The 16,161-nt window shown below is 42.5% G+C and overlaps 1 protein-coding gene across 1 annotated transcript in view; it reads left to right on the top strand.

Annotated features, from left to right (window-relative positions):
* The window catches only part of SMOC1 (SPARC related modular calcium binding 1), a 210,377-nt gene that overhangs the window by 97,453 nt on the left and 96,763 nt on the right, over window positions 1–16,161 (top strand). The window contains exons 5-6 of the mRNA XM_025205977.1: window positions 8,833–8,932; window positions 10,664–10,711. Of these exons, the coding sequence (XP_025061762.1) occupies window positions 8,833–8,932; window positions 10,664–10,711 (148 nt within the window). The remainder of the gene's footprint in view (window positions 1–8,832; window positions 8,933–10,663; window positions 10,712–16,161) is intronic.

Raw genomic sequence — 16,161 nt, 5'->3', positions numbered from 1 at the left:
GAAACCGCTCAAGCCTCTTATACGGCTAGTAAGCCAATCGCTAGCCGCCATGTGGGAATAATTTAGAACTGGCCAATAGTGGGACACAAATTTGCATGCGGGTGGCGGGAACTTCTTTGCACCAGGGTTTTCTCTTTGCAACTGAGAAATGCACCCTGCAAAGAAAGCTCCTCGTGGCGGGAAATAATTTAGCAGTGCCGAACCGCGCACACACAAAATCACACCCTTGGGTTGTGACACCCACCAGTACACCGGGACCAGAGCTGGTTGAAGTCCAGTATTTGGGACCAACAATGAGCCCGGAGACCGCAAGTTGCTCATGTTTATCTCTGTGGAGCAGTCAGACAATAGCATAACACGTGCAACTTAATACAGTGTAGAGATACTCCTCCTGCAAAAAGTCTTAACTTTGCTACAAGTTTTACTTCCTGAGCTTGCAGATGCTTCTGTTTTAAATGCAGTTAACATGTTCTAAGTGTAGCATGCAAGAAAGCTCTAAAAGATGCTTTCTTTGGCATGCTTGACAGCAGGACATCTCCCACAAAACAGGAGTTTCCTGCAGTCCTCTAAAGATCTGTGGTCTGACTGTAGTCACAGATGTTACTGCTGGGGTTTAACATTCATTATTTAGACTTGTTGCATACTGTTTGGAAAAGATTGCAGCAATTTTCTGTTATGTATAAGAGGGCTGGTGGCTGCTTCTTATTGGATAAATAAAGTCAATAAATGAAATCAAAGTTCAAGAGTTTGTGGGGTAAAACAATTGAAGGAAGTGAACAAGGCTTGGTTATAAATTCTTCTGGCTACTGTAGCACATGAGCCTGGTTTCTTAGAAAACCTGCTTAACTTCTGCTATTGCAAAATCAGCCACACTCTCCCACCCATGCATTTCTGAACCATAGTCTCTAGCTTTCATGAGGAGTTACTGGGGGCATGACACAAAACTGTTTCTTTGTCTTATACAGAGGAATGGGCTGCAATTGCTTCCTCCCCACACTACTCCCTGGGTGCATCTATATGTGTGCTTTTACTGCTGAGTGGACTAATTAGCTCTACAATAAAGTGTCACAATCTACACATGCGCCCATATTAGGGCACAGTAAATTAACTCTGTTGTAGGATAGTACTGTTGGGGATAATACTTGCTTCCAAACAAGGATAATAGATGGGGAAAATGTAGCAAATTAGAAGTGTGATAGGAAACTGACTTTCTTGTAAATCATGGGCAGCACAAGCTTTAAAAATATTGCCCAGGAGTGTTTCCCTCATTCCTAACTCCGAGGGACTTTGTTTGGGCCTGAAGGAGGCATTTCCAAGTGAATTCAATTATTGGCACCTTCAGGGTATTATTTGAATGAGTTTGTGTTGGGAGGACTGCAGTAGTAAGCAACTGTTGATCTTTCTGGATCACGGTATATGCATGAGAGGTCACCAGGACCTTCAGTGCATATGCCTAGGCTGGAGTATAGAGGAGCTGAGGCTGCCCAGACCTTCCTTCCCCCTTTAGACCATTGAGACAGAATCCAAAGGTTGGACCAAGTCCAGATGTTTGATGCCTTGATGGCTGTAGTTAAATGCACATCTGGGAATCAAACCAAGGTCTCCTGTGTGGGGGACAAGGATTTTGCCACTAAGCCGCAATCGGAGGTTTGGAGACTGCAGAAGATACTAGGGATCTCTGTCATAGCTTATTTCAGATAAATATTTGGTTACCAGTAAAAAAGTTCCCGTGTAGTAGGAACTATCTGGATGTTGAGCAGGACTAGGAAGTTTAGCCTTTTCTCTGTATTAAGCATGAGTGACGCCAGTGCTGGAATATTCATGTTCGGTTCTGGTGGTTAATATTTCAAACGAGATATTGGAAAATTTGGAAAAGCATAACTAGAATAAACTGAGGCCTGTAAAATGTGATATATTAGCAACTTGAATTAAGAGGCTTCTTATTGCTGCCTAAAAAGTTTCCTGCAAAGTAGGGAGAAATGTCTGATGGTCAGCAGCTCTCCAATACAGCAGGAGGAGAGTCATAACAAGATCCAGTGTCTGGTAACAGAAGCATGACACATTTAAACTAAAAATAGGATGTCACTTTTTAAAAAAAGGGAGAATGAGTAACCACTGGGCAAGCCTATCTACGCCAGTGGTGGATTCCCTAGCATGTGGAATCTTTAAATGGCAATAGGATGCTTCTTTCTAAATGGCCTTCTCAGTACAAATGGAAATTAGGGGCTTGAAGCAGAAACTTTCTGTATGAAGTTCTACAGATTTTTGTTGTACAGGTGAGAAACATGCATTTCTAGTGAGAATTTTCCACCACTAGAAATTATTCCAGGAGAGGCAGCAGTATAGACATGCAGTCTGCACTTACCCCTTCTCCTCTGCTCCCTTGTGCATTTCTGAGAATGGGGTGATTCTAGTCTGTGAAAGCATGGGCTGCTTCACTCCTTCCTTTCTGGGAGGATTGGAGCAGTGGGCAAAGTTCCTTGCCTGCTTCTCATACCTGGGGACTCTGGACTAAGAACTGAACAGTGAGGGGAATTGCTTCCTCTGCTTGGCTCCTGGGATCTGGAAACTGAGCAAACTGAGCCCTGTGGCAAAGTTCCCACCTACTCCTCACACCAGGGACTCCTGTGTAGAAAGTGGGCTGGTGCTTTGCCCACTACCCCGGGAGAGCCTCTCCAGCCTGCTTCCTGGCCCTTCAGCTTTCAGCTCATTGCCTCTGCTACCCAGCTAGGCATTGCGGGCAGCAAGGGGAAACCAGAGGGGACTGCCCAATTTGGTGAAGAGGCAGGGAGCAGTGTCTGCTGCTTCCCTCCTCTCCCAAACTATTCCCAGGAAGGGAGGGAAGCAGTGGGGCAAAGACCCCAGCATGCTTCTCACACAGGGGGCTTGCACCACTGCTTCCTCTGCTTGGCTCCTGGTGCCTGAGTGGAGGCAGTGAGGCAAAGCCTGTGACCTGCATGTTACACCAGGGTCTCTGGGCACTAGGCATTGCCCCCTGCCTGCTTCTTGCTCTAGAAATTCCAGAGTGAACAGCAAGCAGGGGGCAGTCCTGATTCCTGTGCTCTGCTTCACTCCCTGTACTTGGCTCTAGGTGCCTGGGAGCTGAGAAGAGTGAACAGTGGAGCAAAGCCCCCTGTCTACTTCTTGCACTGGGGAGCCAGTGGGGAATACCTGCTGAATGGTCCTCCCCTCCCGTCCTGGTTTGCAAGGGGGCGGGGGGTAGAGCAACTGCCCCAACACCTTCTCCAGAGCAGGATAACCCAGGAGCCTTTCCCTGTAGCTCTACTTGTCCTGGTCTCTGGAAGGAGTTAAGCTGAGGGAAAGTGTTCTAGCATTCATTCTCTTAGGACTGATTTCTGCCTGGTTAGAGACAGCTTCTTTTATTTTTCTCCATCCACTGCCATGTTTAGTTGGGGAGAAGGAGCATGAATGTCTATGCACGTGTGGTTTCTACTGGGAGAGTGATGGTTCTCCTGGTAGAAACTGAACATCTATACATGTCCTAGATCTGTGGTTCCTTGTGCTTTAAATTCTGTTACTGCAACAGTGGTCTGAATAACGATTGTTAGCTGTGTCTGAACAAAACTGAGTGTCACCAATGGTCATGAAGACATGAGCACTGCACACGTGGATAGAGTAGCTCCACTGTGCATTCTCCTGCTTCTGCAATGTCATCTGAAGACTGAAATTTGTTTTCTTTTTCTTGTGGAAATGTTGCTCTGAATGCAGATGGAATGTTTTTCTTCTCCCTGTATTATTGAAGGAGCCAGGAAACATTTGTTTTTTGTTTCTAATCTGTCATTTGGATATGAATTGGTTATCAAACTCTGTCTGAACAGTGGTTACTGTAGTCTGAACATTGTTGTTTTTATGTTTCAGAGCAATGCTGCTCTAAACTGTTCCAACTCCATATCAGGCACTCCTAGCACGTCTTATAACAAATTTCTATCCATAATGCCCCAGGGACTGGCTGAAGCTAACCCACGATTACTGTTTAACCCTCTTCCACTGTCTGTGTACATGTACATAAATCCCCTTTTCCCATTTCCAGTTTATCTTGTGGAAAATAATCCCTTGATTCTCCTTTGTCACATCATTGTAAAGGGATGGATCCAGCCAGTTTTATTTTCTTTTTTTTAAACATTTTGGAATGCTTTGGAATCTAATTCTGGCATTTCCAGTGAGGTATTGAAGAGACCTCAACAATGGCTTCATTCTCCAACAAGAATTAAGAGGCAGAGAAGCCTGCCAGTGACTATGGTTTTAATGTTTTCATATTCTAATGAATTTGACAAGGGCAGGAGTTTATTCATGGGGCCAGTGGCTAGAGTGTTAGCTTCTGTTCGATTTCACACATTGTAACCATTTGTAGGGGATGGGTGGGGAGGAATAGAGGGACCCACTGTAGCACTTCTAATTAATTTGGGCACCAGCAACAGAGAAATTTTTGTTGGCTGCCTTTTTTCTGCTTTTCATCTCTCGGATGAGCCATGATCAAGATGGCATATCCCGTTCTCCTGCCTAATCACTGGTTCAGGTAGCTACAGACTTCACTTGAAGACAACTTAGTCAGAATAGTAGAGTATTGAAGAATGATTTTTCTTTCTTTTTTTAAATATCCAGATCCTTATTTTTTGATGATTCCATAGTACATAAGCGTAGGTTGTTATTAACAGTGTTCAGTTATCAACTAGGCAAACTTGCTTTGGGTTCTTAAAGTTGGGATGTACCTTCCTGCTCTCATATCACCATGAAGTTGGAACTTGATTAATACTTTTGCTTCCATTTTGAGAACCTTTCCCTCTCCCTACAACTATTGCTTTGCAAGGTTAATGTGAGCAAAAGAGGAGACCAACACAAATGTTTTTATAAGTAAAACCAGATAATATTATTTAGCATTTAAACTGTGATAAAAATCCAAATAAGATTCTAAAATTCCAAAAGGAGATCTATGCAGTAATAAGGTTTTTATGCAGGTGTTGATTTTTCTGACTATAAATGTATTCCGTTGCATGATTTGCCATTGAGCAGACTGAGGGACTGTTAAGGCTGAATCTGAGTTGAAGGCTCAGCTGAAGGCTGAATTTTAAATAAGGATAAAACATATAAATTGGAAAAAGTGTGTGAGGAGGGGTCAGAGAAGGAGGGAGGCATGGGACAACCCTAAAAAAACTTCCCAAGAATTTTAGAGACCTGAAAGTGGTAGCCTTGTAGACACTAACCTTCATCTGTCTCTACTGGGGAAAATCTGACATCAGGAAACTCCATAAATGCCATACTTCATTGGGATTAGACTATCTGTTATACCCTTTTTTTCATGTGGTGCACAAAATGATGCTTTCTATTATCACAGGGTGTCTGACAAGAGTGCTCATAAATGGTTACTCTTGGGCTCTCCTAGGGTCTGATCCAAAGCTTATTGAGGTCAAAGAGTTTTGAATTAGGCCCCAATTTCTTGATGTGAACCTGCTCATAACAATTAAACTGCTTGATTTTACAGGGCAGCTGAAGAGTTAATGAAAATAGAATCAATTTAATAATATGAATATCAAACTCAATAGTTTCTCTGTAATGAATGTGACATGCTACATGACTTTCTAGTGTTATGAAGGTTTTATTGGGTCTCATTTGAAAAAGCCTCACCTCACTGATGTGCTCATGGTTAAACTCTCCCATCCCAGATGTAACAAATTGCTTATCTTTTATAGATATGGCTGTGTGAATAATAATACAATTTGTACTTTGATATTTTTCTAAACTTTGGCTAAAAGAATACCATGCAACACATGGATCTCCTGCAATGATATGGATCTCCTGCAAAAAAAAAATACTGGCATTATAGGTGATTACAAAGCACTAGACTTCTGAGACTAGAAAGTGTATACGTACCGTACATATATTTCTCCTTAATAAGAATATAAATTTGTAATAAAACAATTGCAGTGTGTGTCCTTGAGGCAAATACTTATCATGACAGGTGAATACTTGCTGCTAGTCCTTTCTAGCTGAACGAATCACATGTCAGTACTGTGGGGCATAAGGCCCAATTTAAAATAGCTGTGCAACACAGTCATGAAAGAAAAATACCTTTGTGTATAGATAGCAGCCTTGCCCAACAGGAATAAGAAGTCCAATCTTGGTAATTCTTCTAATCTTTGAGCATGAATTTTACAGTTGGTTCTCCTGACAGCGAGCATGCTGTATTGTAACTTCATACACATGCAAATATACCAAAATAAACATAAAATGCAATGAAAAATAAGCACATTCCTTTTACTTTGCCAAATCACATTTTACATTGCTCTGAATATGCCACTAATTAGATTGGCTCATAAGAAACATAGCAAACTGATGAATGGCTCACTATATTTATGGTGCATTTGAGTAGTCTGTAGTTCATTCCATGATATATTGTGAAGGAATAAAAGTGAAAGTGCACAAATAGCACAATGACTTGAGGAATATATGTGCACACGTGGTTACTGTTGGTTTTGGCCACTAGATGTGAATTTGGCTTGAGGCAAAATGATTGCTTTGCAAGTCAGTAAAACCCAAGATAAACACACTGCACCATGTTATAATTGCTCTTAGATCACATTTTATGTGATACCCAAAGCCTTTTAAAAGTCTGTCATTAAGTCCCTGAACAAACTTGGCTACCTTGTAGAATCTTATCCAGCTGTCAGTGAAGGGGAAGAAATGTTCTAGGCCTGAAGTGACCCCTCTCCCCTCCTCCCCCCTTAAAGAAAGTGTGACAGGGTCCTGTATGAGTATTCTGTCCTGGATGGAGATGACTGGTAATGGGAAATGTTTTGGATAAATTATCTTGAAAGAGAAAAGAATGAACAGAGCCGTTATTAAAAAATAAAACAGAAGTTTGAAGGATGATCTCATTGTACAGCTCTGTGCAGTGTTGAGTTTTTAGCCATCTTTATGGTGATGTGGGCATCTCTAGGTACATTTACAGGACTGGAGGCACTATTGTGCAAATGCAGACTCCATTTAAGGTCTGTAGTTAAAGTTTGTGTATTACATTAACAGGCATTCCTTAAACTAGGTGTGTCAAACATGCATGACTTGTAGGCTGAATATAGCCTGGAGAGGTAGGTCATCTGGCCCACCGTCTTCTCCCAGGGCCAGAATGGAGGGGAGGGGGTACAAGTCACCTGCTTGTGGTGTCTGCATCCCTCCTCAACCTCACACTGCTGTTAGGGGAGGTGTTGGTACAGGGGCCTAGTGCAGCTGCTGCCAAATTTATGATTCCCCATTTCTGGTGGCCATGGGAATCAGTGGCACCTAGGCTGCGAACAGATGTCACCTTTATGCCTCCATAAAAATGTTTTATGGTGGCACAAAGTGAAAGCAGACAGATGTCCATGCCCTTTGCTGCATCACAAATGCCCGAATCTGTGGCCGTGACACAAAGTAGTATTCTTTTGTGCTGTTATTTTGAGGTGCATGTCTGTTTGTTTTAAGGTAGGAGAGCGTGGGCAGGCTGGAGCTGCCTGTGATCTCCAGCTACTGTGGACAGGTGCTCCTGGGACTCCAAGGGCCCAATTTTGCTGCCCTGGGTATCCCCCCTGCAGGGGAATTTGTGAGGCACACAGGACTGGGCCCCTGAGCCCCTGGGAGCACCTGCCTGGGTTTCCCTGTTTGCAGAGGCATGTCCTGAGTTGTGTCCTGCAGGATCAGGCCCCTGCCACTCCTGCCCCTACAGGCCACCAGATAACAAATCAGCTGTGTTGCGACACATCTCAGCATAACTGATCTGCTTCATTTGGTGACATCTGTTTTATAGCCTCAGTGACAGTAGGGGCTGCTTCATCACCTTTGCCTGTAGTTGGATGAGGCTGAGGAGGGGCTGTGGGTCCACATAGACTCCCTGGCTGTTTGCCCTGCCAAAACTTTACACCACAACAGTGACTGGCTGCAATGCTAGGGCTTCTCTCTAGGGCTGCCAGAGGTGGGATCATCCTTTTGTCTATAATAAAGTCAAAGGTGTCTTTAGCTTTATCTGTCTGCTAACTATTTTACAAAAACTCTAGGAAGGTTTACATTTCTCTGAGCTTCCAACTTCCCCACATCTGGTAAGAAGTGTATTGTCTATGTGGGCTAGAGGGCCCTCCTAGGAATAGTCTCCTGGCCTTTTTGACTGCTCACCTGAGGCTATCACTAAATATTTTTAAATCTTCGCTTACATATGAATGCACACCTGTTGGTTCAGTATGGATGATTTTTCATTTATCTACAAGCTGTTTGTGCAAGTGAGAATACCAAAAGAGGCCAGGCTCCTGTTTGTTTAGTGATGATGGCTGGAAAAACTGCAGTGATGATGACTAGTCTCAAGCATCTGCCATGGACAGAATTTTGTTGAGCATGGTGACATAGAAGGCAGGGAACGAAGCTCTTTTTGACTCAGCAGATGGTGGGAGTGATACCCATTTATGTACAGATGATGGCACGTTTTATGAATGCCTATAAACCAAAAGATGGGACCAGACAAAATACAATATTATACAACAGTGCTAAAGTGTCTTCACATTACATTCTGTCACTTGTCTTTTCTTCTGATCTGATGACTGACTGGCTGGTTGATGCTGGGGAGATGAATCTCTTTAACAAAATAGAATTTCCATTGTCTAAAGAAGTGTCTGCCAACACTGTAAAAGCTTTTCTAATGTATGACCTCCCATGCTGAGAGGATGATGCTTTCAAACTGAGCTTTCAGCTTTGAGGTGCTGGATAAATAGTAATGCACAAGAACTGAGATGAGGTAGGTGGGGCCATGGGAACTGAAATGTCTGAGATTTGGCGCTCCTTTTTCCTAAACAGGTGCAGTGCCATACCTATACTGGATACTGCTGGTGTGTCACACCCGATGGCAAACCCATCAGTGGCTCTTCTGTACAGAACAAAACTCCTGTATGTTCAGGTACTGTGGGGTGGGATTTAATTATGCCTTTATTCAGTAATCGAAGCAAGAAGTTGTTTTTGTTCCCAGTGCCAGTAGCTCAGTATTTTCCAGGTGACTTTAAGAAACAAAAATTGCAGTTATATCCCACACACACACTCCAGCTGTTTGCTCTCTGACCTGCCAGATAGCTTGGGCTCTTAATTGGTCTCATGATGGTTGTGGTATCTTCATTGTGGATTAAAGGGCACCTGCTGCACTGAAAGATTTATTGAAAATTGTTCTTAAAGTTAAGGAGGTGATGCTTTGACAAAGCAGAAATAACTGTATTTGTACGTAGACCAGAATCCACAGTTGGCATATCTTTTGAGTAGAAGCTTTCAGTTTAAATTATTTAGATGCATTTTAAAGTTGTTTTGGCCCCTGCTTTATTGAGTTAGAACAGAAGGGAAAGAGAATTTTTAAAGCCCTTGACAGCTTCATGGCTGCTTTGTAACAGAGCACGAGCAGTAGAACTGCAATGTGCCTCAACATCTAGAAATATTTGTAAGATGAGTTTCATCTATCCCTTTTTTTTGTAGGGAGATCATCAGTTTGGAGGTAATGGTGAGCTGGACCAGCTGTAGACTTTTGGCAGAATTAACTTAGTGTGTCTGTATGTGGCTGCTGGTGGAATAGGGGGAAGGCAGATGTGTCACTGTTCTAGGGGATGCTTTTCTTCCTGCCCAGGCTACATTTATTGAAAATGGTCAGACTGGCTGATCGGTGGCTCCAAGCTCCAGTGATAAGTCCAAATGAGAGATGGGTAGAGAAAGTATAAAGACAGCAGTTATAGTATGCTGATCTTTCTTTCAGTGCAAGGATGACTTCCTATAGTTAATGTAGCTACAGGGAGCGCTGTAGTGCAAGAGCCAGTGTGTGCACACAGTGTGGAGTGTTTGCATGGCAGAAGGAAGCATTGTGCTGCAGAAGACCCTGATGGTGCTTGGCTTCAGGAAGGAATCCTTCTTGGATATGAAGGGACCAGTTCAAGAGCAGAACGTGGTTTTGTTTTTCATATTTTTGTAATGGGATTGTCAAAACAGCTATGGGTCTTAGTTACATTTTTTTAATATAAAAGGGCTTGGTAATGTCTCATTTATAAGGCAATTTGAAGAAACAAATGAAATTGCTTCTGTCAGAGATCTGCCAGAGTATCCTCAGGATCTTGGTTCCTCGGTAACAGTTGATGACATTCCTGGTTATATACAGGTCTCAGGCCCTGCTCACTGTCTTTACTAATGTGAAGCTCTCCCTGTTCCCTTCCCCTGACCTCCAGCTGACTTGATCATCATCTTGTGTTCCTTACCTTTTACAAATGGACATTCCCTCACCTTTCTCTCATCTTTCCCTCCCCCCAGTCATTAGTATTGTTTTCCATCCCCATGTCTCTCCTCCTGCTCTGGGATTTGATCTCAAGTCTCCCTGGCTCACTGCAATGTTGAGGCCCTTTGAAACCTTGGGCCCTGCTACTACTGTATGTATCTCTTGTTTAATCTGACCCTGATTTGACATCTCTAGTGCCTAACTGTTCCTTGTGTTGCCTTTAAGTATTTGATGGCATGGACTGCTACTGAGGAATCTCTGAATCCTAAATTGAGTTGTTGGCAGGCAAAACAAACCCTGCCAGCTAAGATCTCAAATTGTATTCATGTGACATGGTGTGGTTATGCAGTCTCTAAACAATGTATCTCTTTTTGTTCTCTTTTTAAGGTTCAGTAACTGATAAGCCTTCAGGCCAGGGTAATTCAGGAAGGAAAGGTGAGTGGAGTTCTGTGCTTTAGTAAAATGTTTCTTTAACTGGGGCTGCCTGGCCAGGTCTCTTGAGATGATGTAGAGCTTTGTATTGCAACAAACAGGCCTAGGAAGCCTCTTAACAGGCTTTCAAATGTACTCCAAAAGCATGTGGAATAAAGCACAATCCAATTCAGTGAACCACCCTTATGGGGTAAACTGTATGTACCCTGTCCTCAGCATCTGAAACATAGGGCCTTGCTACATGTTCAGATTAACGCTTGATAGAAACCAGCTATAGAGTTATTACACATTTTGAAGCACTAACTTTGTAGCTGGTTGACACCCTTTATAGCTTGATAGTCATTTTTATCATGTGATAATTACTTTGCATGTGTGGCTGGTTTAAATTTATTGTGCAGTCAACCAGTTAATTGCATAATATATGTAACATGTAGCAGCAACTGTAGGATTTTAAAGCAGATTGTTCCAAAGGAGCAAAATTAACCTTCATGTGCTTAGTTTACTATTGAAGCTTGTACTCTGCGCGCACAGAAAAAAGATGAGGGCACAAGGCTGGGGAGACAGGAGGTTGGTGTGACTGGAAAGGTGTGAGGAGGGATCTGTACAAGTTCTGTATTGGGTAGGACTCTCACTGAGTTCAATGGAAGCAGGTTTCTGTTGTTTGAATGCTTTTGCAAATCATACCCTTAGGTCCTTTTAGTGCTTTCCTGCAGCACAAGTTAAATGAATTCTTTGCCATTCCTCCCTTCCCGTATGGCTCCCTCCTCCCTTCTCGTATGGCTCCCTCCGTATGGCTCATCCTCACTGAAGTGCTAAGTGCTAAAAATATCACATCTGTCTTTTCGTATTTATACACATTCCTTGTCTTTATAACATGCATTGAGCCAAATCATCTTGGACAAGATAACTGTGCAGTGGTAAGTATGAGAACTAATTGGCTTCTATCCCTAACTGTACCATATACCCAGGGACTCTTTTCAGCCTGATCTTGGTTTGTCTCCTTGCGGTAGGAAAACAGTGTTCTACCAGCCTTGCTCTACCAGCCTTGCTTCATCTGCTGGTGCAGATGAAGGCTGTTTCCTTGGACATCCTTGCTAGAATATCTGAATTGGGAATTTTCTTCTTTTCTACAAACCAATCACATCTGGCACTACATCACAAGAAAATGCCTGCCTTGCAGCTTAGGGAAGGTCTACACAAGACAGTGCAACACTGAATGGATACTGAACTGAAGCCATTCAGGCTTAATCCAAGTATTCCTGCAAAGTACAGCATTGTGCTGCATAGACATAACCTTAAACTCTAGTTAGAGAAGTTTTTTTCTATGGAAGGCTGTCAGACTGGCCTAGCCCTCCCTCCCACTCCCCTTCAACTTGAAATGACGGTAACTTACCTCAAGAGTCACCTTTTATTTAAGTCTTTGGAGAAAAGGAGCAATGCTGCATTTTGAAAAAAATCTCTCTTTTATTTTTATTTATATTCAAACATATTTATTTAATATTATAGTTAAATAGTTATTTATAATATTTATAATAGTATTATACTTGCATATCTATAGTTGATATTTAATCCTTAATAGTATATTTAGCGATAGATAGATGTGTGTGTAGAGATGTATATAGATCTGTAGATTGATATCAATCTGTCAAAGACAGAATACTGGGCTAAACAGACCATTGCTCTGATCCAGCATGGCACTTCTTATGGTTCTAAACCAAAGCTAAGCCCCAAGCAGATACTTGATTTGCTTGCACTAAAGGCCAGACCTGCAAGTAAATTATTAACAGACACCCAAACATATTATTAATACTTGTGTTATACAGAGTTTCAGGTTTAACACACAGTCACACATTTACAGAGGTATGCTTTTGCCTAAAATAAGAAAAACGTGGACCACATACATTCTTAATTAGAAGCACCAGACATGTACAGTCTGCTGGTGGGTAAACAGGAGAGAGAAAGGCATCAACATATATACTAATACTTATACTCTACATATGTATAGACATCTATATGTACAGTGCCATAGCAATGAAGTTTGATGGCCAGGGCAAAGCCTGCAGCGGCAGCCTGCCCTTGCCCCGTACACAGATCCATAGAGCACACGCCCCACCCCATGCTTGCTCAGGAGTACATGCAGAGGCAGGAGCCACCTGTCCCCATACCCCACCAAATGAGCCACTCACGGCTCCAGGCAGGGCAGTGCCTGTTGGTGCCCCTTTGCTTCAGTGCATGGGGCAGTCTCCCCACTTGCTTCCCCCCCCCCAGGTTTTAAACCTGTCTCCTAATTTCAGTGGTACTCCCCAGTTCTAGTATTCTGGGACTGGTAATATTGTAGTTGTTCTAGTCTCTTCTGCTGTCTGCTACTACCGCTCTAATTTCCTTTGTTCTGGAGAAATGAGCAGAGAACCCATGCCCTTCCTCTCTCCCCTTTTATATAGTAGACTGGGGATGTTTGGGAAAAAGGCAATGAGACCATGCAGTTGTTCCTAATGGATTAAATTAGTCTACATGTACTGGTTCTCCTTGTAGCTTTTGCAGAGTGGAGTTGTTGAAAGACGGGTATATCAAGCCAACAGTATGCTGCATCGCATTAACAGGAGTGTTGCTTGCAAATTAAGGGAAGTGATCCCTGGTGAGCCCTCAACTGGAGTACTGTGTCCAGTTTTGTATCACACACTTCAAGGAGGACGTGGACATTTTGGAAAGAGTACAGCAGAGGGTGACAAAAATGATCAGGGGCCTGGGAGACGAGACTTATGAGGAAAGGCTGAAAGAACTAGTGTTATTTAACATGTAGAAGAGAATACTGAGGGGGGGATTTGAGAACAGTTATCAATACCTGAAGGGTGATTATTATGGAAAGGATGGAGATGGGCTTTTGTGTGTGGCTAGAGGCTGCAGGACTGGAAGCAGTGGCCTCAAGTTGCAGCAGGGAAAATTTAGACTGGAGATTAGAAGGAACTTTTTGACTGAGGAAGGTCATGCATTGGAACAGGTACCTAGAGAAATTGTGGAATCACCATGCTTGAAAACTTTCAAGAGCAGGCTGGCAGGGAGAGTTTAGTCAAGGATAATCTTCCCTTATGAGGTCCCTTCTAGCCCTACTTTACTGTGATCGTATGATAAGATGACTGCTAGTAAGTAACTCCCTCCCCCCTGCCCCCCCCATTTTTAACATCCCCTGCCAGTATTTTTTGTCTGTATTCACATGCATTTTTAGCAAAAGCCATATGATATGATGACAGATTATTCTGACCAGTCATAACTTGTTAAAAACATTTAAGATGGCAAGTAGCAATCATTCTATATTCGGTAAGAAATACTTCATTCTTGTTGTGCACAATAGGCCTGGGGAGAAGGAAACTGCTCATAATGAGATGGGATGAAATTCCAGTGTTTCCAAGACATGCTCTATGCTCAGATTTGCAGTTTTGGCTGCAGCCAGCTTCCCCATATGGGAAGTCAGTCAGTTCACATATAGACTAAATCACTGAGTGGTGGGTTCTGTTCTGTGGTTAACACATACCATGGGTTTGGCTTGGCCAGTCACTGCTCAGGATTGATTGATTTATTTTATTATTGCAGTTAAAAGAACCTGTAAAGAAGGAATAGCGACCAACAGAGATTGCTTTAGCTCTTCAGGGTCACAGACAGGATGATTTTAATGTTAGAAGTGTCGTGGAAACACACGTAGCATACTTTTGGGTCAGGTCAGCAGAAGCTTTTATTTAAAAGAAACTACAGCTGTAGGGGGGATTCCAAAGTGACATGGATTTCCCAAGCGCTTGGAAGGGGTCCCCCCCCCCAAGAGCAAAATCAGGAGGCTTATATACTTTTTAACAGTTGCTTACAACTCACGTGATCATATAGTGAAATTAGCATGAAAAGCGGCTATAATATTACTTCATTATTTCTTTGCTGTAATCAGGATGGGAACTAATGGGGGAGGCGAGGTTAGTTCACAAACCTCCTTCTTGCACCTGGAAATCAGATTTGTACATACTTTTTTGCTATCTTCAAGGCCGCGGTGAGCGAAGCAGTTGCAGAGGAGTTACAAAGAACAAACACTTTCTCTTATCTGTTCTACTATACAGAGCCAGCAATTCTCCACAAAGCGGTTATGTCATCTTATAACTAAAATAATCAAAGTTTAAGGCATATATTTCTTCTGATTCCACAATGAGGAGCTCATAGCTGCCATGCTGTCCTGTTATATCTATATCTATATGTTGGTCTTGTCCTCGTACAATAAGAAGCAGGCTCTGTTTGTCTCAGACTGGTATAATGGTCAAATGAGCAGCACTAAAGTTTCTTGTCTAGTTATGAGAGGTCTTATCTGAATGCAGGGGCATACAGCCAGGAACTTCCAAATTCTACTTCTCAGTTTGCCTTGGACTCCTTCCTATCCACAGACAAGTTGGCTAAACCATTTTCCCCTGAGTTATACTATAGGCTTGATGGTGGTAATGCTGCTCTACCTTACAAGTAGGTTGTTGACATAATAGGACAGATCTTCAAAAAAAACCAAACACATTAACACTGAATTGTTGTACAAGTTTAGGTAAACATGCATTGTAACTTCTTCGAGGTTGCTTATATTGGGAGGAAGAGTGGAGTAGAGATTGCCCCAGCCAGGCTGGGTGATGGGAATGTTTTCAGCTGGGCAGGCTCCTTCCTGGGGCATTTAAGAAGCTTATGTTTCTACACTGATCATGAGAGCTAACATTTTGTCTTTTCTCTTTAGCCTTACTATCCTGTACAGGCCTCTTCTACATCGTGTCAGTCATTTTACTTGTGCTTTTCTACGTATTCTACACAAAACCTGATGGCTGCACTGAGAACAAGTTCTTCATAAGTATTAATTTGATCCTGTGCGTTGCCGTCTCCATCATCTCTATCCTCCCAAAAGTTCAGGTACTAAATATTTTTGTGAGCTTCTAAGTTCAATTCTTCAGCAGATAGTCTGGAAAAAATCTCGCTTGTAACAGGAAGGAGTGAAAATATACTTAGCTATTCCATCTGATGCATCTGACCAGGTCTTTACTACAGCACTTTGTCAGCATAGCTGCATGGACAAAATTGCCACCCTTGCTGCATTCTCACTAGTATGCTTTTGTTGACTTGGATGCATGGGCAAGCAACATTAATTGTCCAGAAAAACTATCAGTCTACACTTCTACTCTCCACTAGGTGGCTCTGTCAGCATAGTAATAGAGGAGGCCTTGTAGCCCAGGCAAGCTACCTCCACTCTGTGCTTTCTGCTTATTTCTAAGCGGCCTAATGCTGTGGTTACTAAACTGTGGACAATGGACAACTTGCTGACATCTGTAGAAAGTCAGTTTGTCACAACATACTGGCTCATGTTTCAAGCATTACCATAAAGACAGCTGAAGTACTGTGCACCCAGTTATTTACTAATTATGCTTTTCTACACAACCAGTTTTTTTTTT

The sequence above is a fragment of the Alligator sinensis genome, unplaced genomic scaffold (genome assembly GCF_000455745.1).
Source record: "Alligator sinensis unplaced genomic scaffold, ASM45574v1 scaffold768_3, whole genome shotgun sequence".
Classification (NCBI taxonomy): Eukaryota; Metazoa; Chordata; order Crocodylia; family Alligatoridae; genus Alligator; species Alligator sinensis.
Note: the sequence above shows the minus strand (reverse complement) of the source record. Positions and strands in the feature narration are given on the sequence as shown.